Below are 25,242 nucleotides of genomic sequence, written 5' to 3' on the forward strand. Positions count from 1 at the left end.
CCTAAATATGAAAAGACACAACATTTAGTGAGTAAAACAGTCATTTGTTATATAATTCTTGCTTAAATTGGTCATAAATATGTTATATTTGTTATATGGGTTCTGGATTCATTCTGTGTGTTGCAGTAGCATGTCCCCCTGTTCCTAATATGATGTCCGGCTTTTTGGGGTGTTATGTCCTCCTTTTTGTTACTATGAATCTGGCCACCCTAGTCAAAACACACTCAGTTCGTGTAGAAACGTCCATTAAACCACTGGATAGTATTACTGCCTATGTGAGTGAATAAAACTCCCTTACAGTTTTCTCTTGTCCCAGCAGTTTTTAACATCAGTACATTTAGCATAAAATGTGTTCAGCATTGTAATTGTAACATTTCACTTAAAAATCCTTGTTTTCTATAACATTTACACAGATTTTTTTTAATGCGATTAATCGCGATTAACTATATGAAATTCTGAGATTAATCGCGATTAAAAATTTTAATCGTTTGACAGCCCTACTTTAATCACAAACCACCCAGTGTTTTTTCACTGTAGCTAACATGGGATTTGTTCATTTTAAGTTTCCTCTACAGCACAGTAAGATGGAACAGCTCTGTTCACACTGCCAGGTTTAGAAACTCGCAGTCTATTAACCTGAATGCTATCTGTCTTTGTTAGGAGAGTTTTCCGGACTAGTCATCTGTACCTAGAGGACTGGAGCTCTCCTCGAGTAATTCAAAATGAAAGCTTACCTGCCCTCTTCATACCTGGTGAGTACAAAACATTCACGCATACGGACATTCTGTCTGTACACTCAAACTTAACAGAATTCAGGTATGTAAAATAAATAATCAGAACTTGTTAACAGTACAAAATACATTAAGATTGTTTTAAAAATAATTTGTCATCTCTATATTCTTTTTGAATACATTTTTCTTAAACACACTCACACAGCATCAAAATAAATAAACACATTTACCACACCAGTACAACGAAATTCTTTCTTCACGTATCCCATCTTGTTTGGAAGCTGTGGTCAGAGCGCAGGGTCAGCCATTGTACTGCGCCCCTGGAGCAGAGAGGGTTAAGGGCCTTGCTCGGGGGCCTAACAGTGGCTGCCTTGGTAAGGCCCTTAACCCTGTCTGCTTCAGAGGAGCCATACAATGGCTGACACTGCTCTCTGACCCCAGCTTCCAAACAAGATGGGATGTGCGAAGAAAGAATTTTGTTGTACTGTGCACCTGTATATGTATATATGACAAATAAAGGCATTCTTCTTCTTCTAACATTAGCCAAATTAGCCAGTAGCCAAAACTGTTAACGCAAGGCAGGTTTGGTCCATTTATACATGCTGTTTACATAAATTCTGATCCCACTATGTGCAAGTTGCAGCAGAATTTGAAGATTCCTGTTGTTTTGCTAACAGGAGTGTAACCCATTGTGATTTTCATCATCCACACGCTATGTTTTAGAAGGCGCGTGCTTGTCTGCATCCATTTTTGGCCAGCAGGGATGTCATGCAAACCAGCACAGGTTGACAGAGTGCACAGGGTGACCAAGTACATCCAAACTGTGACAGTTATTAAAGGAGGGGTCTCTTCTACAGAAGGTGTTTAGCCAAGATTCAAAGTTACTGATTTTGGAGCAGTGTCTTTTTTTACCGTAGACCGTGTCACCCAGGATGTAATTAATGTTTTTAGATTATATCTCTTTATCCAGATATATTTATTTTCAGCATAAGTCAACTGTTTTGTTTTTCGTTCTGACCTTGACAATAAAACCACTAGTCACATGGACTTTGCACTCCTGGACAGTTAATCTAATAATCTTGACACCTGAAGTTGTTTAGAAACACCTTGTAATTCATCTATGAACTTGCTAGACTTTCTCATAAAATGCATGCAGCTTGGTCTAATGAGCACAAACTAATCCCGTTTGTATTTAAAAGAGAAGTCAGTAGCTGTAGTGAATTTCAGTCATTAAGAAGGGATTAGCTTGTGTTTAATTAGCAGTGTTACATGTTATGCTACACATCCAAATTATTCATCCAAGTTGCTGTTTAAATTGTTAATCCAGCAGAAAAAATCTTAACAAACTTATGAGTAAACATTTTTCATTCATTTATTCGGTCAGAGAAAATAGACAGTAGCAGATTTGTCATTTTTTTTAATTATATGTTCATGTTTTTTACCTCTTTATCCTGGTCAGATATACTGTACATTTATATGTTATACATTTTATAGTTTTAAACGCAACCCTGATTTTACACACATATAGAGGAAGCATATTTTAATTTAAAACAGGGGTGCCCAATTCGGCGATCGCGATCTACCAGTAGATCGCACAGTGCACACTTGTAGGTCGCGCCTCATTCAAACAGGTCAGCGTGATTGACATGAAATGTGGCCACTGTTTCTTTTTTAATTTGCGGTTTGTTGCCATAGCTACGCCTCAGCCCGCCTAAAGCACTGCAAATCTAGAAAGTTTTCATTCATCAGTAGCCAGTCTGCATTTAACCTACACTGTTTGTGAAGATGAGTCAGCAACCAAGCACAAAGAAACCAAAAACTTTTCAATTCGGGCAAGAACACTGCAGAGACGGCTGTTTCATTCATATGTGGAATAAGCTGACGGAGAATATTCAGATCTCGTTACACAAATTTTAACTCTACAATCTGACATTTATCTGAAGTCAAGGGCCTCTGCTGGACAATTTTGGAACTTGCTGGCTAAGGAAAAATATCCAAACAAACCTACTTGTGTGAAACAGCCTTTTCCCACATGAAAATAATTAAGTATCTGTCCACTCTTACTGATAAACACTTGGAAGCCTGATTGAGAATTGGTATCAGCAGCTATTGTCCAGACTACATAAACTTGTCTGACACCATTCAGAGCAAATCATCAGAATAAGGTTAGTGTGATTTTTCAGTCACTTGCCCTGTAAAGCTGATTATCAATATAAGCAACTGAAGCACATTTAAAAAAGCTTCAAAGCTTTTTTTAAAAATGATGAGGCCAACCTTTTTAAAAAGTAGATCGCGATGAGCTGTCAACTGAAAAAGTAGATCTCAAGCCACGAAAATGTGGGCACCCCTGATCTAGAAGATGCAAAGCCTAAATATTTAAATATTGAATCCTCATCCTGTGTTCTAATAAGTTCAAATATACAAATATTTGAAGCAAACACCAAGGTAAAGCGCCATTTGTTTGATTGTCCAGTTAGGTAATAAAAAACAGTATCCAGTCACTGACTTAGTGTATGACAAAACTGGAAATACCTTATTTGAGTGATGTAGAACAAAGAACAACATAGGCAGTTTGCAGTGGTGTGTTTTCCTTATATATAATATTAAAATCAGAGATGCAACATTAAGTGTTAGAGGTATCAAAGTTTGCAACTGGTCACTGAGTGCAATGCAGTAACACACCCAAGACAGGATGCCAATCCATCACAGGGCCTCACCCCTTCTTCCCCGACATAGCCAACCATGTCGGTATGCAGACACCTGACCAGCCGGTAGCACCACTGGGGACTCGAACCCTGGATCCCAGTGGCAGTGGGCTAGCACAGTTATCCCTCGTGCCACCTGAACACCTGACAGTTTCAGATATCATTGACATTTCAAGTCTCACCTGCCATACAACTCCCAGACAGGAATATGTGCATTTTTGACATCAGCTCTCTGTTTCCGAATACATTTAGGATAGTGTATTCAGTCTTTAGCCATCAATATTTTAGCTGTATTTTAACCACCCCTGCTTTACACACATGCAGAGGGAGCATATTTAAATGTAGAAGATGCAAAGCATAGCATGTTTTATAATATTCCTAAATGCAAGAGGTTTTTAATTTGTGCATTCATGCAGTTGATGGTGTTGTTAAATTGGACAGCTGCTGCTGGTATGAACCTGCTATCTATCCTGCTGGGTTTTTTTTGCTCTCGCCCCTGTCTTTTCTTCTTACTCTCTTCTATCAGCACTGACAAGCTTATATAGCTGTGCACTTGCAGAGTAAAACAAGCCATTAAGTTTTACAAGTACATCGTTTTCAGGTGATAGTTTAATGTCTCCATAATAAAGAACCTATCAAACCAGCACTATTAAACTAGCGGTGTGTGTGTGTGTGTGTGTGTGTGTGTACTTACATTTAATGGCCTTAAATGGCAACTTTGTTGACACCTGACATCAGACACTTAATCATAAATCTTTGCATAAACAGTGAAGGTTGAAACTAAAGGCAGCATCTATGCTGCTATAATAACTGTTATACACTGAACAGCCATAACATTAAAACCACCTCCTTGTTTCTACACTCACTGTTCATTTTATCAGCTCCACTCACCATATAGAAGCACTTTGTAGTTCTACAATTACTGACTGTAGTCCATCTATTTTTCTACATACTTTTTTAGCCTGCTTTCACCCTGTTCTTCAATGGTCAGGACCCCAAAGGACCACCACAGAGCAGGTTTTATTTAGGTGGTGGATCATTCTCAGCACTGTAGTGACAATGACATGGTGGTGGTGTGTTAGTGTGTGTTGTGCTGGTATGAGTGGATCAGACACAGCAGCGCTGCTGGAGTTTTTAAATACCGTGTCCACTCACTGTCCACTTTATTAGACATTCCTACCTAGTTGGTGCATCTTGTATATGTAAAGTCAGAGACAATGCCTTATCTATTGCTACTGTTTGAGTTGGTCATCTTCTAGACCTTCATCAGTGGTCACAGAATGCTGCCCATGCACTGTTGGCAGTGCCTGCAGCAGATACTAATTGGCCACCGTATCTGCAGGGTGGGGGCCGGACTATGTGTGGGTGGGTGGGTCTTCATACGCTGTAAAAGGACCCTGAATGGCGAAAGAGATGCCTGTGCAGAATGCATGGGCGAGAAGAGAAGGGCTGTGCACATGTTGGAAGAGGCGTGTACAGTGACGTGCTCTCCTCAGATGCAATGTGGTATCCCTCAGCAGCGGAAGACAAAATTGAGTGCGCTAAATCGGGAGGAAAATGGGGAGAAAATGCATTTAAAAAAAAGAAAGTGAACCACAAATTTCTATGATGTGGATCAATTCAATAATTAAATAAGGTAGGGTTGTATTGTCTTTTTGAAGTAAATATGTAAATCAGCAAAATTGCATCATATGTATAATGTGCAATATAATGTTAATTATATTATTTTACCTTATGAAGAGCTTTTGCAATGGTTTATGTGCGAGGGTTGAAGTGTGTGTAGGGGGGGGGCAAAAGTTCAAGGTCGACACACTGAAGGGGCCGTGTCCAAAAAGGTTGAAAACCCCTGTCCCAGACTGTCACCACAAGTTGGAAGCACATAGTTTTCAACCATGTAATTGTACATTGTAACATCGACATTTTATTTCACTGCAACTAAGACCCACACTAAATCTATTCAGGAACATTACTTTACATTCAATAAATGCATAGTTGCTGGTATGGTAGTGTTTTGGCATTCACCAAGCCAAGATTGGTGGGTGCAAGACATACTGCTAAAGTGTAGAGCCAGTGGCAGTGTGCTTCACATCACTTTATCTGACACTTGGCACATAAAGATGTAATGTTTGTGTGCAACTGCTGGGCTGAGCAATAGAAACACAATCCTTGAAGCTTCCAGTGAACCGTTCATATGTTAGCAAGGCCACCAAGGACAGATGTCTTTTTTTACACTGTTTGCACTTTAGCACTTCTCATTACCGTCCTCTGAGCTTGTTTGGCCTGTCACTTTGTTGTTAAGCTGTTGTCACTACATTTCCATTTCACAATTTCAAAAAAAAACATGGAGGACCTTGGCAGATTTAGTAAGGCAGAAATTCTATCAACTGGCTTACAGACTGCATTGATGCATTGCAACATACACAGTTTGCAGTGGTGTGTTTTCTTCATATATAATATTAAAATCAAGGATAATTGAAATGTCAGATGTATGCAACAATACATATTTTGTTTATGTATATGCCAGTTAGAAGGAATCATGCATAAATTGGGAATTGGATGGAAAAGATATTGTGGGCATGGCTCATTAAGGGCCTCAATCCATCACAGGGCTTCAGCCATCCCCCCTCAGACATAGCCAGCTGATAGCACAGCTGAGATTCAAACCCTGACCTCAGCGGTAGTTTGCTAGCATAATAGACTGTTGTGCCACAGCGCGTCTGCCAGTGATTGTAATTATTGTTAGGTATTGTAGTGTGTGTCGGTGTGGGAGGTAAGTATAAGTAACACACTAGTTTCATAAAGTAAAATATAAAAAAAATATTATTGAAAACACAATGCTGGATTTATTCTCATTGCACTCAGTGCTTGGTTTCTAACTGGAGCCAAATTAGCTCAGCTGTTTGTTGAGTATAGAAATACAAATGTGTATATGTTTGGACTGGATGAAGTAAGCAGTAAAAATTGAATAAATATCCATAGCAATGGCAAAAAGTCAAACATATCAGTGCTTTCCAGTCTTTGTTCAGCCTGATCATATGACAGGCTCAGCTGTGTTGCTCCCCAGTCAGTAATGAGCCTCGTCTTCATGTGGGTCATTATGTATAAAAACGACCAGTGTACCAGAGCTCTTTTATTCAGGGGTAACTGATGAGGTTCACCACACACAGATGCTCCCCTCAAAATATCCCCATTACTCAGTTCCTCCTGTTATTTAACTGTGAGATACCGAGCTACAGTGTATCACAAAAGTGAGTACACCCCTCACATTTCTGCAGATATTTAAGTATATCTTTTCATGGGACAACACTGACAAAATGACACTTTGACACAATGAAAAGTAGTCTGTGTGCAGCTTATATAACAGTGTAAATTTATTCTTCCCTCAAAATAACTCAATATACAGCCATTAATGTCTAAACCACCGGCAACAAAAGTGAGTACACCCCTAAGAGACTACACCCCTAAATGTCCAAATTGAGCACTGCTTGTCATTTTCCCTCCAAAATGTTATGTGATTTGTTAGTGTTACTAGGTCTCAGGTGTGCATAGGGAGCAGGTGTGTTCAATTTAGTAGTACAGCTCTCACACTCTCTCATACTGGTCACTGAAAGTTCCAACATGGCACCTCATGGCAAAGAACTCTCTGAGGATCTTAGAAGATGAATTGTTGCGCTACATGAAGATGGCCAAGGCTACAAGAAGATTGCCAACACCCTGAAACTGAGCTGCAGCACAGTTGCCAAGATCATCCAGCGTTTTAAAAGAGCAGGGTCCACTCAGAACAGACCTCGCGTTGGTCGTCCAAAGAAGCTGAGTGCACGTGCTCAGCGTCACATCCAACTGCTGTCTTTGAAAGATAGGCGCAGGAGTGCTGTCAGCATTGCTGCAGAGATTGAAAAGGTGGGGGGTCAGCCTGTCAGTGCTCAGACCATACGCCGCACACTACATCAAATTGGTCTGCATGGCTGACACCCCAGAAGGAAGCCTCTTCTGAAGTCTCTACACAAGAAAGCCCGCAAACAGTTTGCTGAAGACATGTCAACAAAGGACATGGATTACTGGAACCATGTCCTATGGTCTGATGAGACCAAGATTAATTTGTTTGGTTCAGATGGTCTCAAGCATGTGTGGCGGCAATCAGGTGAGGAGTACAAAGATAAGTGTGTCATGCCTACAGTCAAGCATGGTGGTGGGAATGCCATGGTCTGGGGCTGCATGAGTGCAGCAGGTGTTGGGGAGTTACATTTCATTGAGGGACACATGAACTCCAATATGTACTGTGAAATACTGAAGCAGAGCATGATCCCCTCCCTCCGGAAACTGGGTCGCAGGGCAGTGTTCCAGCATGATAATGACCCCAAACACACCTCTAAGACGACCACTGCTTTATTGAAGAGGCTGAGGGTAAAGGTGATGGACTGGCCAAGCATGTCTCCAGACCTAAACCCAATAGAACATCTTTGGGGCATCCTCAAGCGGAAGGTGGAGGAGCGCAAAGTCTCGAATATCCGCCAGCTCCGTGATGTCGTCATGGAGGAGTGGAAAAGCATTCCAGTGGCAACCTGTGAAGCTCTGGTAAACTCCGTGCCCAGGAGAGTTAAGGCAGTTCTGGGAAATAATGGTGGCCACACAAAATATTGACACTTCAGGAACTTTCACTAAGGGGTGTACTCACTTTTGTTGCCGGTGGTTTAGACATTAATGGCTGTATATTGAGTTATTTTGAGGGAAGAATAAATTTACACTGTTATATAAGCTGCACACAGACTACTTTTCATTGTGTCAAAGTGTCATTTTGTCAGTGTTGTCCCATGAAAAGATATACTTAAATATCTGCAGAAATGTGAGGGGTGTACTCACTTTTGTGATACACTGTATAAAGAGATCACACACCAGCGTTACCAGTACAGTGCTTACACAGCCTTCTAAACGTCTACATCTGTAGTCTGTTAAAATTGCTTTGATCTATTCATTTGTCTCTTTGGTAAAACTTCAAAAGACTGTTCATGTTTTTGTATTGTATAAATATGCCTCTGAGAATCTTTTATTGTTTTGCTAAGGGGTTTGCAAATCATTTACCACATTTACTATTTTTACACGTTCTTCACAGCAACTGCAGCTTAAACGTTCCTGTGAATGTAACGCACGCTGTTAACTACATCTTGTCCTATTTTTACAATGCAGAATGTGTGATTAATGTGTACAGTCTGTACACAGACAATATTATCCATTACTTGGACAAACATGCTTGGAATTAGACCTACTAAAGGCCAAAATAACTAATACTATTTGTGCTGTACTTGGTAGTTGCATGTGGGGTAATTAAATAATAGAAATTACTAATTTGCAGTAAAATGTCAAGTTTAAAGCTTTACAAAATGCAATTTTTGTAATTCTGTACAAAATGCTCAGTTTGTTTAGCTCTTAAAACTCCATGACTAACACCAAAGCTGAGATTTCAAACATGTCATTTCGAATCTCAGCTCTGCCATCCAGCAGGCTGGACGGCTACATGAACAACGATTGGCTGTTGTTCATACAGGCTGGGAAGCCAGACCAGGGACTCCTTATAACTGATGCAATGATGGCCTCTACTGGCTGACCAAAGGCGCCTGCACAGAGTCTAGGAATAATGCAGTGATCAGGGTGTGGCTCTCCGTACACAAAGCTGATCCGCATATGAACTCGCCTCATGCAGGTGAAAAGATGCAGTCGGTACTGCGCAGGTGTCAGAGGGGGCATGTGTCAGTTGCAGCGCTTCTCAGTCAGCAGTGGAGGGTAGTATCAGTAGAGGGGAAGCATAATGCAATCAGGGTGTTTGGATACGACTAGTATAGGGAGAAAATTGGGGGGGATTGCAAAAAAAAAATCCCCATGACTAAAATTGCATGCATATATTTAATATATTTAATGTGTTTTAATTAATAGAATTTTAGATAAATAAATGTGTCAACATGGAAAAGCCTTTTCCGTTACACTAGACATTTGTAGTTTTGGAAAATTATGCATTAATGTAAAAATTATATTAATATAATTTGCTAAAAACTGAATACACATTTAACATAGATGCTTGAATGTGTTTATAGAGGGTTCAGCTGGTGTGTTGCAATAAAACCTGATGTAAATTCAGTTGCACAGCAAAAACATGTGAACAGATGTGAACAGATGTGCAGAGCATGTCAAAAAACTGGTCGTGCCCTTAATTACCCATACAGTGTAGAATCTAGAATGCTGTTTGGGAAGCTACTTTACAAATACCTTATTAGTAATTATTATTAGTAATTATTGTAATTAATTATCATTAGTATAATTAATTATTAGTTTTTAATCTAATTACTTATTAGAATTAGAATTACCTTAGTAAGCTTAGCATACTAGCTTTAGAGTTGATTTATTCAAACCACATGACTTTATGCACACTTAGTTGTGTTAAAAATATGATAGGTTATAATCCTATTTTTCTTTAGGGGTTGAATACTTCTGCAACTAACAATGACAAAGAAAATGAATGATGTCGTATTTTAGAGTAGCAGGATATTTTGTCAGCCCTACATAATATTACTGATCTTTCAACCTACTGCTAGTCTGTTTGACCTAATGTTAGGTTACAACATGATTAAACCGTTGGGACCCAATAACGACCCTTAATTTGCTTCAGCCAGAGATTCAAGTGTTTAAGGTGTGTTGCAATCATGGTGAAAACTAAAGAGCTGTCACAAAAGCTGAGAGAGGAGGTCATATTATTGCACCAAAAGAGCCATGGGTGTAATTAGATTTCCAAGACCTTAAACATTCCTAAAGACACCATTGCAAGTATTGTCCGGAATTTTTTAACCTACCTGGCCGTGGTAGTGGAAGACCTAATTCAAAATGATGTAGTATTTTAGAGTAGCAGGATATTTTGTCAACCCTACATAATATTGCTGATCTTTCAAACTACTGCTAGTCTGTATGACCTAATGTTGGGTTACAACATGATTAAACCGTTGGGACCCAATAACGACCCTTAATTCACTTCAGCCAGAGATTCAAGTGTTCAAGGTGTGTTGCGACCATGATGAAAACTAAAGAGCTGTCACAAAAGCTGAGAGAGGAGGTCATATTATTGCACTAAAAGCGCAGTTGGTGTAATAAGATTTCCAAGACCTTAAACATTCCTAAAGACACCATTGCAAGTATTGTCTGGAAGTTTTGAACCTACCTGGTTATGGTAGTAAATGACGGGGGCTTTTCAATTGGCGCAAGGCACACAGTAACACCCTGGATGGGACGCCAGTCCATCGCAGGGCGCACACACACCCATTCACCTATAGGGCAATTCAGTGTTTCCAATTAACTTGCAAGTTTTTGGACTGTGGGAGGAAGCCCACACAGACACGGGGAGAACATGCAAACTTCACACAGAAAGGACCCGGACCGCCCCACCTGGGGATCGAACCCAGGACCTTCTTGCTGTGAGGCGACAGTGCTACCCACTCAGCCACCACTGAGCTGGCAATTTCAGTGATTGTGAATTCTGTTATTACTTGTTTCCATAAAAAAAACTCTTTAAAGTTTACAAATCCACAAATCCAAAGTCTCTGACAGTTATAGATGCCTTAATTGTCGTGCTCACTCGACTCCTGTAAAGAGCAACAGAGCAAAAAAACCTATTAGAATGTACATTCATTTATAGACTTGGAAAATCATTTATGTATATTAAAAACACTCATTTAAATTGAGCCCGATAGTGAACTGATCTTGTGAACTACAACTATTCATTTTTTTAACACTGGGTTAAATTGCCCATTAGATTAGCACACAGCAGGTGCTAAATGAATGCATTTGCATTTGCTTAATATTGTATTAGTACCCTTTAGTGGAAACATTCCAAATTGCATATTAATTATGGCAAACATAACATGCTTGTTTCTTTTTTAATAGAGTATTTTATTTTTCAAAAGTAATAAAGACAAATACAGAGTCTCTGAAGTTTTACTATATGGCTGTTTGTATGTTGCAGATTACCTGGAAGCCGTCTCAGTCAAACAGTTTATCAAACACATCATGGAACTCTACGCCAACAACCAACAGGGCTTCTCTAAAGAATTTGATGTGAGTATGAACTTTTTTAAGTAGTTGTGTGTTAATGCTTCAGTTTTCTTGCTAACACAGATGGCTATGAAAAATGGATAATTAAAGACAAGGCTCATTAAATCCGTCCTAAGCTGCTGAAGTGTGTGCAGGAAAAATGACTCTATTTCAGGCAGCTTCCTGCTAACAGGAAACATTTACTCTGACACAAACCTTCAGTGCAAACGGGTGGTGCAGCAGTCTGTTATGCTAGCCCACCACCGCTGAGTGTCTACACAGACTTGATTGGCTATAATTGAGGAAGTGGTGGCCAAAGCTTTGAGAAGGATTGTCATCCAGTCCAGGGTGTTCCTGCCTTGTGACCTTGTGACCAGTGTTTCCCCCTGGAACCAGACATGCCACGACCTTGACCAGGATAGTCAATAGTTTGTTGAGTGGTGAAGCCTAGAATTGTAAGCAGCCATAGACATTTTATATGTGATATTAAACAAATATAATACACTGATTAGGCATAATATTATGACCACCTTCCTAATATTGTGTTGGTCCCCCTTTTGCTGCCAAAATAGTCCTGCAACTGTGATGCACTGTGTATTCTGACACTTTTCTATCAGAACCAGCATTAACTTCTTCAGCAATTTGAGCTACAGTAGCTCATCTGTTGGATCGGACCACATGGGCCAGCCTTCGCTCCCCACATGCATCAATGAGCCTTGGCCGCCCATGACCCTGTCGCCGGTTTACCACTGTTCCTTCCCTGGACCACTTTTGATGAATACTGACCACTGCAGATCAGGAACACCCCACAAGAGCTGCAGTTTTGGAGATGCTCTGACCCAGTCGTCTAGCCATCACAATTTGGCCCTTGACAACCTCGCTCAAATCCTTACGCTTGTTCATTTTTCCTGCTTCTAACACATCAACTTTGAGGATAAAATGTTCACTTGCTGCGGAGTATATCCCACCCACAAACAGATGCCGTGATGAAGAGATAATCAGTATTATTCACTTCACCTCATAATGTTTTGCCTAGTTGGTGTAATTATCTACAGTGGCAGTGACTTTCTAACCCTAGAGGTCCTTAGCCTGGATAAAATAAGGAGGGTTGCATCAGGAAGGGCATCCGGATTTAAACTGTGCCAAGTCATTATGTGGACTAGATGATCTGCTGTGAGCCCTTATGTGGGACCTGTGGGAAACAAAATTGCCCTCTTGGTTACTACAAGGGTGTATTCCTGGAGTTTCCAGGAGACTGATCTTTCTGATTTCCTCTATTTTGGCGTAGTTATCACACTTCATTGTTGTGTCTTCAAACAAAATGTAACAGACAACGTCAAATAAAATACATAAAAAAACAAATCCAATTTCCAGAAAATTTGAAACATTTTTGTGAAATGCAATAAAAAGAAGAATCTGTTAATATTTAATTATCTTAAGTTTTTATTTATTAGATTAAAAAAAGGTTTTCAATGTGACATTGAGTTCTCTGTGGCAAAGATGAAAAGGACCTTCCAGACTGTTATTGGTGAAAGGTGCAAAAGTCAACTTCTGTTATGGCATGGAGATGCATCAGTGTCCATGGCATCGGGGACTTGCATATGTGTCAAAATACTATTGATCTAGAGGTGTATATTTGAATTTTAGAGAGACACTGCAAAACTGCAACAATTAGGGTGCATTCACATGAAAAGCGTCAAAACCGCGAACCTCACCGCAAATCGCCGCTTTGCTCAGCGCTTGGCTTGAGCGGTGTGGTAAAACGTTATCAAAGTGCACAATGACATGAATTTGCACTTGTATAAAATAACTGTCACATCCAATCTAAAAGCATTCACATAAATCTATGTTTAGCTGTATTTCCCTCACTGTTTCACTTTTAAACTTGTGTTATAGCTCGAGGTGCTGTGAAATTGCAAGAATCAGCTTTTCCTAGAGATGTTTACCTTTAAAAGGTTAACGTGGTTTATTGTACTAAAAGAAAGACACAGGAACACTAAACTTATCTTAATTATTACTGCTCATAAGTTCTCTCCACTAATTCCTCTGTCATTATTTTAATACACTACGTCACCTTAAGTTTTGTTCACGTTAAGCGTTGTTCGTACTGTCCGAGTCATTTTTACTACGTCATATCAAATAGTTCGTCTTATTGGAGGCACTTTGAAAAGGTCAGCGTCAAACTGGGTCAAAGTTCAATCTGGAAAGCGCAGCTGCAAGCTTAACACCCCATGGGAAACAATGGCTCAGCTGGCGCAAAAGCGGTTTTGCCGCTTCTCATGTAAATGCGCCCTTAGTGTCCTCAGTTCTCAAACCATTAAAAACCTTTTGTAATAAGAAAGGTTAAGATGCTTCCTTCCCATTTTTTGAGTGTGTTACAGGCATCAAATTCTAAATGTGTTTACAAAACAGTTAAGCTAAACAGGGAAAAATTGGATATCATTTCTTTCTACTCTTGTAAATAAAGTAAATAAAGATTCAAGTGAATTAACAAATTACATATTTATTTTTATATTGCAATTTACAAAACATCAACTTTTTTGAAATATTATTAAAAGGTATAAAAAAAATTTAAATATGATTTCACATTGGCTACTCAGTTAACTATAGACACACCCAGGTGGTCCTGTTAAATCTAAACATTAAATACTTAAATACATTTCCAGTAATGTAAATACATTGAATGAATAGTGCAATGTATTTATACGTAGGCTCATATCAGCCACCCATACCTTAAACACCAGGCTTGATTTAAGATTTAGGGATAGTTTAATCCCTCTGAGATTTCAAACAGACTTGTTCAGAAAAAATCTGTTTATGTAAGACATCAGCTGTAACATCCCAGTTAGGACAAAAGAAAAACTATTAGCCATATGGTTAGAGTAATCTCAGCCCTGTCACTGCACACCAGGGTGGTAATTATAGTGATGGTGAAGAAAATATAGTAAGCACTGCTTTGATGTGATAATTAAAGGATTTGGCCAAATAGGGTGATTTATGTAAATTGCTATCAAAAGTGTGGCTAATTAGGGGAATAACGACAAAATGATTTTCTTGTAAGTGCTCAGTCTTATCTTTTTATGAATTTGTCAAGTATTAATTAATTTTCTTTTGCCAAATTAAAGGCTGAGGATTTTTAGCATGTAGTAGCAGACACCACAGTTTCTCACAGTTTTTTTCTTCTTTTCTCTATAGGAGGTTCAGCACTGTACAGGTGAAATAAAGATTGCAGCGGAGCACTCCAACCACCCAGACAACAAGCACAAAAACAGATACATCAACATAGTTGCCTGTATGTCTTCTTATTTTTCATCAGCTTATAATTTATTAAATGTGGTTTTGCAATGCCAACATTGTTTTGTTTAGGATTTGAATTGGATTTTTATGTTTTACATTCATGACAGAATCGGTAGTTACATTAAACTATCAGTTTAATGTCAAACACCATGGGTCATGGGTAAATTTATATTTCCAGTTCACCTAACGTGCACGTCTTTGGACTGTGGGAGAAAACATGCAAGCTCCACACAGAAAGGACCCAATTGCTCTATTGGGAATTGAATTCAGTACCTTTTTGCTGTGAGGCAACAGTGCTACTCTCCGAACCACCTGGCAGCTAATAAACACAAACGATAAATTAAACAATAATTTATGTATGCATTTGCTCCCCTTTGTCTCCTAATTTAGCGTAACCTATTAGTCTTCTGCTGCTGGAGACCCCAATCAAGTCCAAGGAGAGTATATTTGCCTGGCACACGCTTCCTCTGACTCGTGCGCAGTCCACCAACACCTTCTCATTTGCTCATACTTCGCGCATGAAGCCTCTGACCTCCGTGTTTCTCCACTTTTGTACAGGCACCTCGGGCTACTATCTAGGGTCCTTACACAGTGTCGAATACCCTGCCCCTTTTTAGTCTGGTCTCTTCCCACCTATCAGACTTTAGTGGGCAATTTTTGTCTGCTACAGGCACTGTCAATTGTGCCCACTAGGGGGCGTCCAGCCAGGTAGCAGGGCTGAGATTTGAACACAGAGTTCAGAATTCCATTTTTTTTTTTTAACTAAATAATCATTGCTCCTCTAGGCTGGAAAATATATGTAAGCTCTTGTATTTAATCACTGGCAGAAGTAACTTTTCCATACATGCTAATCAGACGCATAATATTGAGGAGTATCTCAATATGACTAATATTTGTAATCTGATTTGGTCCTTTTAAACACGTATTTTCAGCTTCAGGTAATAGACTTCATCTTCTGTTAAATTTCTTGATACAATTTTAATCCCTCAATGATTATGAGCAGTTCAGGCCATGATGATTTTTTTTTTGCAAACTTGAGATATTTATGGTAGTGTAGTGGTTTTCATTAGTATTTCATTATAATTAATGAACAGAAATGTGAAATTTGTACAGACTTGAAATTCAGCAGGATTTACTGCAGGATTTGAAACTCACTAGTTGTGATTTATGCAGAATCACTCATAGCAAGAGTAGCAATGGTATTTAATTTATTCTATTTGTTGACAGTTTGTCTTATTATGTAGGCCTTCTAATAAACAACCAAGTCCATGCAGATCCATCAGTTTCTATGGCTGATCATTAAATATATGGTAATTAAATATGTATATGTTAATTACTACATCATTTTAGTATTAGTTGAATAGTAATGTTGAATATTTTCCAACTATATCTAAACATTATTAAACTTACAATCAGTCATAAGTTGTTATTGTATTTATATGGCAAAGAGGTACAATTGTCTGCTTACTTGCCATAATAGGGGACTGTGACTTGTAAAACATTTACAGGTAAAAACAATTGCTAATACAAATACAGAATATTATAATTAAATCTAACAGTGATGATCTGACACTAATAAATGTATAGAATAGAATATATTTGTGTGGGACTTAAAATCAGCCACCCACTACCTCAGAATTGTTTAAGGATTACTTCGTTAAGAATCTGCATCATGCAAAAATTTTATTGTTAATGGTACATTATTTCTATCTATTGTGCAAAACAAAGTATGAGTTCTTACCTGTGATCTAAAATTATGGTTGCATTTTTTACTTCTCATTAGATGATCATACTAGAGTGAAGTTACATCCCCTACCTGGAAAAGATTCCAAACACACTGACTACATCAATGCTAACTATATTGATGTAAGTATGTGTGCTATGTAATTGTATGCATTTGCATATATGAATGTGTTTGTCTTTATACTTATGGTTTAACATGTTGTTTTTTTTCTCTCTCTCTTAGGGATATAACAGACCAAAGGCATACATTGCTGCTCAGGGACCTCTAAAGTCCACGTTTGATGATTTCTGGAGAATGATCTGGGAACAGAGCATCAGTGTTATTGTTATGATCACCAATCTGGTGGAGCAAGGCAGAGTAAGTTGCCAGCAGCATTGTTCTTGTGTTAGGTTTTAATTTATATAACATTATACCACAAATTCTATGTGTTTCTATATTCTAAATAGTCAGGAGATATTTTTTTTTACTTAACTTTACTTAAGTTTACTTGTGTTTTAACATCCTGCGTTTAACAGGTAGTGTCACCTGCATAATAAATCACAGTATATATTGTATGGTTTTTAATATGGGATAAGACAACCACGACTGAGCAAAATACTGTGCTTTTATATATATAGATATATATACTGTATATATATATATACAAAAGCACAGTATTTTGCTCACAGTATTTTGCTCAAATATATATATGTAGTCATAACCTAATGCACTGTGGTAAAGATGTTCTTTAAAATATTTACAATACAGAATATATATATATACAGTGTATCACAAAAGTGAGTACACCCCTCACATTTCTGCAAATATTTCATTATATCTTTTCATGGGACAACACTATACACATGAAACTTGGATATAACTTAGAGTAGTCAGTGTACAGCTTGTATAGCAGTGTAGATTTACTGTCTTCTGAAAATAACTCAACACACAGCCATTAATGTCTAAATAGCTGGCAACATAAGTGAGTACACCCCACAGTGAACATGTCCAAATTGTGCCCAAATGTGTCGTTGTCCCTCCCTGGTGTCATGTGTCAAGGTCCCAGGTGTAAATGGGGAGCAGGGCTGTTAAATTTGGTGTTTTGGGTACAATTCTCTCATACTGGCCACTGGATATTCAACATGGCACCTCATGGCAAAGAACTCTCTGAGGATGTGAGAAATAGAATTGTTGCTCTCCACAAAGATGGCCTGGGCTATAAGAAGATTGCTAACACCCTGAAACTGAGCTACAGCATGGTGGCCAAGGTCATACAGCGGTTTTCCAGGACAGGTTCCACTCGGAACAGGCTTCGCCAGGGTCGACCAAAGAAGTTGAGTCCACGTGTTCGGCGTCATATCCAGAGGTTGGCTTTAAAAAATAGACACATGAGTGCTGCCAGCATTGCTGTAGAGGTTGAAGACGTGGGAGGTCAGCCTGTCAGTGCTCAGACCATACGCCGCACACTGCATCAACTCGGTCTGCATGGTCGTCATCCCAGAAGGAAGCTGACGCACAAGAAAGCCAACAAACAGTTTGCTGAAGACAAGCAGTCCAAGAACATGGATTACTGGAATGCCCTGTGGTCGAGACCAATGCCCTGTGGACGAGACCAAGATAAACTTGTTTGGCTCAGATGGTGTCCAGCATGTGTGGCGGCGCCCTGGTGAGAAGTACCAAGACAACTGTATCTTGCCTACAGTCAAGCATGGTGGTGGTAGCATCATGGTCTTGGGCTGCATGAGTGTTGCTGGCACTGGGGAGCTGCAGTTCAATGAGGGAAACATGAATTCCAACATGTACTGTGACATTCTGAAACAGAGCATGATCCCCTCCCTTCGAAAACTGTGGCCAATTGAGCACCTGTGGCGCATCCTCAAGTGGAAGGTGGAGGAGTTCAAGGTGTCTAACATCCACCAGCTCCGTGATGTCATCATGGAGGAGTGGAAGAGGATTCCAGTAGCAACCTGTGCAGCTCTGGTGAATTCCATGCCCAGGAGGGTTAAGGCAGTGCTGGATAATAATGGTGGTCACACAAAATATTGACACTTTGGGCACAATTTGGACATGTTCACTGTGGGGTGTACTCACTTATGTTGCCAGCCATTTAGACATTAATGGCTGTGTGTTGAGTTATTTTCAGAAGACAGTAAATCTACACTGCTATACAAGTTGTACACTGACTACTCTAAGTTATATCCAAGTTTGATTTCTATAGTGTTGTCCCATGAAAAGATATAATAAAATATTTGCAGAAATGTGAGGGGTGTACTCACTTTTGTGATACACTGTATATATATACATATATACTGTATATATATTCAGAATATATTTTGAATACATTTAAAAAAGAAACGGATAAGTTACACTATTTCACAGTGTGACAGAGGAGCCAGCGTCACTGTGTTAACAACCCCACATATCACAGAAAAACTAAAATGGATATTTAAAAAAAATTAATGGAGAAATTTGCATATTGTAATTTTCTTAATGAAATGAACGTTGAATGCGAAGTATAAAAGGCCTGTGTGAAGCAAATAGACTGATGTTTAATTAAATGAGTCCAGCTGACAAGCAGCTATTCTAAATACTGCCTTCACCAAACTGGAAAAATCAGTGTTTTATTAATATTATTATAATCAGTAGTAGTAGTAATGGTAGTAGTAGTAGTAGTAGTAGTATTAAGGTGGTTGTAGTAGTAATAGTGGTGGTAATAGTAATGGTAGTAGTAGTAATAGTAGCAGTAGTGAAAGTAGTAGTAGTACTAGTAGTAGTAATAGTAGTAGTAGTAGTGATACTAGTAGTGGTTGTAGTGATAATAGTAGTTGTAGTAATAGTAGCAGTAATGACAGTAGTAGTGGTAATAGTAGTTGTAGTAATAGTAGTAGTAGTAGTAGTGATAGTATTCATTAGCAGTAGTGATAGTAATAGTGGGAGTAGTGATAGTAGTAGTGGTAGTAGTGATAGTAATCTTGGTAGTATTAAGTTGGTTGTAGTAGTACTAGTAATTGCAGTATTAGTGGTGGTAGCAGTAGTAAAAGTAGCAGTAGTACTAGTGGTATTTGTAGTAGTATTTAAATACTAAGGGAATTAGTCTGAAAATGTGCTGACAGTATAATACATTCATAAAATTTTAATCTAATGTTATTAATGGCTTTTTAGTGAAAACAGCTCTGAATGTCATGCATGTTGTATTTTAAGCAATTACTTTAAAAACATGTCTCTCCTCTACAAAGAAATTACAAAATGACACAATCTAGAACACCAGTATCTTGTCCTATAGAGTTTTTTTTACATAAAACAAACTGAAACACTGCCAGTAATTTGCAACAAAAAATGTGAACCAAAACCAGAATTAATCATTTTATTAAAGCACAATATTTCTGCCATCCCTGCTTAAAATAAATTAGCATCTTGCTGATCTTAGTTGGTTTTTGCTGCTCAAGCCAGCTGTGGTTGGTGTTCAGAACACAGCAAATGCTGGTTGGTCACTAGCAAAAAAAAAACATAAACATGTTCAAAACATAACAAATGTTGCTCATTACCAATACCTGCTGATGGAACCCTTTTTTAGCAGTGTTCTCAGTTATAAGAAGAGATATTTTATTGATGTTATGGGAGCCACCTTGGCTAATTTGTGTTTTAGGACCATACCTACCCTGCAAAAACCGGTGCTTGCTTACCAGCATAAAACCAGTTCTGTCGGTATTTGGCAGCAGAAAGTAGTGTAGAGCAGCAACCAGTTCTTATTCACATTGTTATTTTTATTATTAATATTAATTTTAAAATTTTAAAATATTATTTTAATTCGATTTTTTTATTTATCAATTTATTCATCCATTAAATGTTTTTTTCTATTGTTGCCTTAATTTCTTTCAAACAGAGAAAATGTGATCAGTACTGGCCCTCAGAGAACAGTGAGGAATATGGAAGTATAGTAGTGACACTAAAGAGCACCAAGATGCATGCATGGTACACCCTACGCCACTTTCACATACGCAACACCAAAGTCAAAAAGGTCAGTAGTTGAATTTGGAGAGGACACCATAAGCTTGTGTTGTATATATGCAAAAAAAGTATGTGCACATTTTTTATCTGGCATAAAAATAAAAATGGATACACTACTGCTCCTATTATTATTATTATGCCAGATGCACAATTTGCTCTTACTTTGCAAACTGTGTATTGTATAGATACACATTGTACATTCGCTACACCCTACTTCTTCTTATTAGTTCTTCTTAGTTTTGCTTGTTTAAATACTGAAGAATAATAATTTACCCTGGGATAAATAAAGTATCTATCGGTCTGTCTGTCGATCTATCTATCTATCTATCTATCTATCTATCTATCTATCTATCTATCTATCTATCTATCTATCTATCTATCTATCTATCTATCTATCTAACTGTCTATCTGTCTATCTATCTATATCTATCTATCTATCTATCTATCTATCTATCTATCTATCTATCTATCTATCTAACTGTCTATCTATCTATCTATCTATCTATCTGTCTGTCTGTCTGTCTGTCTGTCTGTCTGTCTGTCTGTCTATCTATCTATCTATCTATCTATCTGTATGTCTGTCTGTCTGTCTGTCTATCTATTAAGTTACGGTCACTCAATTGTCCTTATTTTCTTTTCTCTTTCTCCCAGGGGCAAAGGGGAAGACAGAATGAAAGAATAGTTGTCCAGTACCACTACACACAGTGGCCAGATATGGGCGTGCCTGAGTACACATTACCAGTGCTCACATTTATCTCCAGATCTTCTGCAGCTGTGGCTCCAAACTCTGGCCCTGTGCTTGTGCACTGCAGGTACTGTGTACTCTGGAAATATAAGATGTTTTAATGCGAAGTCAGTATGTAAGAGTGTGAATTTTCTCTTCTCTGTGTTGCTTTTCTTACTCTCTAATTTTTTGTGTAGTGCCGGAGTGGGGAGGACAGGCACGTATATCGTAATTGACAGCATGCTTCAGCAGATAAAGGAGAAAGGCACAATCAATGTGTTGGGCTTTCTCAAACACATCCGTACCCAGCGCAACTACCTTGTGCAGACAGAGGTTAGTATGCTGGGAGAGAATTCTGTGTGTGTGTGCAGACCTGTCCTTGGATGTGTGGGCATTAAGACATCACAAGACCAGAGAATGGCTTTTTTAAGCAATTATGTGTGTTAAGAAAAACTGTTTAAATTATTTGAATTGTTCTAAATCGAGTCAAATTAGAAAGTCAACAACGCCCAGGTTAATATTGCTGACAACCTTGTCTTAAAGGTCTTTTGTTGTCTGTGTGTGTGTGTGTTCTACAGGAGCAGTATGTGTTTATTCATGATGCTTTAATGGAGGCTGTGTTTAGTAAAATTACAGAGGTCCCCGTTCAGCAGCTGCACAGTTATGTGAAGAGCATCCTCACACCGAGCTCTAATGGCACTACCCACCTGGAGAAACAGTTTAAGGTAACACACTTCCCTCTGGCACTCATCAAAATAACTTTTATTTATATTAAAAATAAATTAATTCATTCAACTTTACTAAGCTTCTAAACCTGGTCAGAGCTGTGGTACACCCTGTACCATCCGGAAACACTGGACGCACACAGTACAGTGCAGGACAACACATCAACTTCACTCACTCACCACTCACTCATTCACACTATGGGATGTAGGAGGAAACCAAAGTACCAATAGGAAGGGTACACAGACATTTGAAGAACATACAAAGCTCCTTACAGGCAGTGTCCTTATCTAAGGATTGAACCCAGGGAGCATGACAGTCACTAGCTGCACCACAGTGTAGCTTCAAAATAAACAACATAAAGAACCAAAAATAAACAATAATATTAATAATAATTCAATACAATAATAACAATACCTGTAATGATAATAATTGTAACATGATAATAATAATAATAATAATAATAATAATAATAAGCTATAATGATAATAATAATTATTATAATACTAATAATAATAATATAATAACAATAATAATATATAATAATAATTATAATACTAATAGCAACAATAATAATATAACAATAATATAATACATAATATAACAATTATAACTACAACTATAATAATAATAATAAAATACATAATATAACAATTATTAACAACTATAATAATAATGATAGCAATACTAGCAATAATAATAATAATATAAAATAATAATTCAATTCAACTTTATTGTCATTATACATTACAGGGTTGTATAACGAAACACAGTCAGGTTACATCTCCAGTGTAGACAACGAAAGACAATAGTGCAAGACAAAAGACAAAAAAAAACAAAGGTGCATAAATAAAGGTGCATAGACAATGTGCATAGACAAGGCAAGGTGCATAGACAGGTCTGAGGTAGTGGATTAGCAGCTTAGGTTTAAGTAAACAAAGTCCCAATAAAGTGCAGGTGCAATTAGAGGTATGCTTATGAATAATAATATTGGGTTGAGCTTTGGAAAATCAGTTAAAAGGTTGAGAGTTTTGAATCCCAGCTCTGCCATGCTGCCATTGTTGGACCCTTGAACAAGGTCCTTAACCCTCTCTGCTCAGGGGCGCCGTACAATGGCTGACCCTGCGCTCTGACCCCAGCCTCCAAATGAGCTGGAATATGCGAAGAAAGAATTTTGTTGTACTGTTTACATGTATGAAATAATTAAACAGCTCTAGCCAGTAGAATTAAACTGAGCTAATCAATGTCAAACAAATATCTTTAGACTCTGCACCAGCTGCTGGCTACTGTAATGCAGTTGTTAAACAGATAAAAAGTAGGAGTTGCTGTGTTGTCTTATATAGGTGGAACCAGGACAGTGCTAAAAAGGGGGCTATACCGAGCCTTCCTGCTATGAAATTTATATAGGGGGACTATATAAATGTAGAACTATATGTAGAAAAACCCTGATCTATGAATCAATCATGTGGAAACATGTCAATTTACTTAATTAAAAATAACTAGTGAACACGTTATCCTAAAGATGAAAAAGAATGAAATAGTTGTTTGGTTTAACACTAAGATAAAGTGTGTGTGGGGGGTGTTTGGGCTTAAGGAGCCCCGAAAATGCCTGGTTATTGTTCTGCAAGCAGGGTAATGCACACTGCTTGTGTTCATGATTATCACTAGTCAACAAAAAGCAGATATAAGATGCAATTACCCCAACAGTTTAAATGTCCTTAATAGTGTATTACAAATAAGTGAACACACTAAATTGTAAATCAGCATAGTGGGTATTCTTGTACTTATTATCTTCATAATGATCTGCTGATAACCACTTCATAATGGAATTCATTCTAACTTCCCATCTTACTAGCTGCCAGGCAACATTAAGAATTAACAACCACTAACACTGGAACAAAATTGATAAAAATTAAAATGGGGGCAAAATAAAACAGTTCCTGAATTTAGTTCCTGATTCAAAGCACAACTGTGCTTAAAATGATTCACACTTGGATGATAGTTTTGGGTCTGTTGTGTTATAACAAGAAATGATAACAGATCTATGTGTACAACTTGAGATATAAAGCTCTATTTTCTAAAGTAAATACAGCTGGTCAGGGTATTTAGTAGGAAACATTCTGGACAGGTCGGCCGTCCATCACAGGGCAAACACACATGCACATACACTCATATTTAGGGCAATTTCTAGTAGCTCTAAATAACCTGGCTGCATGTCTTTGGATTTGTGGGAGGAAACCAGAGCACCGAGAGGAAACCCACACAAACACAGGGAGAACATGCAAACTACACACAAAGAAAACCTTGGGATATCAAACCCAGGCGTATTATGCTGTGACAATGCTACCCACTGCACCCTGTGCTGCCCCTGTTTAAAATATCTGTATTTAAAATAAACAGTTTTCTATGCCAGAAATGTGGTCACATAAATACGTAACTACTTAAATAAATAAATGAATGCCGTGCTAATGCTGATTTTCTTTTTGTTTCAATATTTTTTGATATACACTTTATTAATATAGTCTTGTCCTATAGGATATAAGCTTACCTTACATAAAAGTAATAATAATGACGATGATAATAATAATAATAATAATAAAGTGAAATAATACATAGTGAACTAGCTACAAAACTAATGAGATACTCATAATTATAAAACTAGGTATTATAGCGTATAGATGTGAATTGGTATACTTGTTTATTAAGTACACAGTGTTTATTAAAGGCACTGACGGTTGTAGGTGTAAATTGTTATTCAAAAATAAACTTGGAGAACTTTTACTATTACTAAATAAATGGAATGATAAAAAGAAATGTGTGTGGTCAGAACTACCTGTTGTATATCTTGCTTTATAACACTATTTTAAAAGAACAGCATTTCAGAATTGTTACTGTATGGTACTTGGCACAGATGCACACCTAACTGGGTTTTACTGGCTGTTTAACACATAGGTTTATAAAACAAACCAGTCAGTAAACTAAAAAGGTAACTTATAGGGTTGAGACCTAGTACAATTGCCGAGTAAATATCAGGTTAGTTCATGTATAAATAAAAGCCAAAACATGACCAGTTTAAAAACGTGGGCAAATATTTAAACATTAACATGCTAACTGCTTATAGCCTAGTATGAGGAATCATTTTGTTAGTCAATTTCAAGTAAATCAATTCAGTAATCGGCAGTTAAACACCGAACAAAAAGCTTTGTGAAACAAAGTGTTATTCATGTTAACATGTTATTAACAGTGTTATTCATGTGTGAA

At 37.9% G+C, this 25,242-nt stretch overlaps 1 protein-coding gene across 1 annotated transcript in view; it reads left to right on the plus strand.

Annotated features, from left to right (window-relative positions):
* ca16b (carbonic anhydrase XVI b) overlaps positions 1 to 25,242 on the plus strand; it is a 200,720-nt gene that overhangs the window by 164,042 nt on the left and 11,436 nt on the right. The window contains 9 exon segments of the mRNA XM_062997440.1: positions 661 to 752; positions 11,439 to 11,530; positions 14,702 to 14,798; positions 16,587 to 16,669; positions 16,770 to 16,904; positions 20,410 to 20,544; positions 21,186 to 21,346; positions 21,456 to 21,591; positions 21,837 to 21,983. Of these exon segments, the coding sequence (XP_062853510.1) occupies positions 661 to 752; positions 11,439 to 11,530; positions 14,702 to 14,798; positions 16,587 to 16,669; positions 16,770 to 16,904; positions 20,410 to 20,544; positions 21,186 to 21,346; positions 21,456 to 21,591; positions 21,837 to 21,983 (1,078 nt within the window).

The sequence above is a fragment of the Trichomycterus rosablanca genome, chromosome 6 (genome assembly GCF_030014385.1).
Source record: "Trichomycterus rosablanca isolate fTriRos1 chromosome 6, fTriRos1.hap1, whole genome shotgun sequence".
In the NCBI taxonomy this organism is placed as follows: domain Eukaryota; kingdom Metazoa; phylum Chordata; class Actinopteri; order Siluriformes; family Trichomycteridae; genus Trichomycterus; species Trichomycterus rosablanca.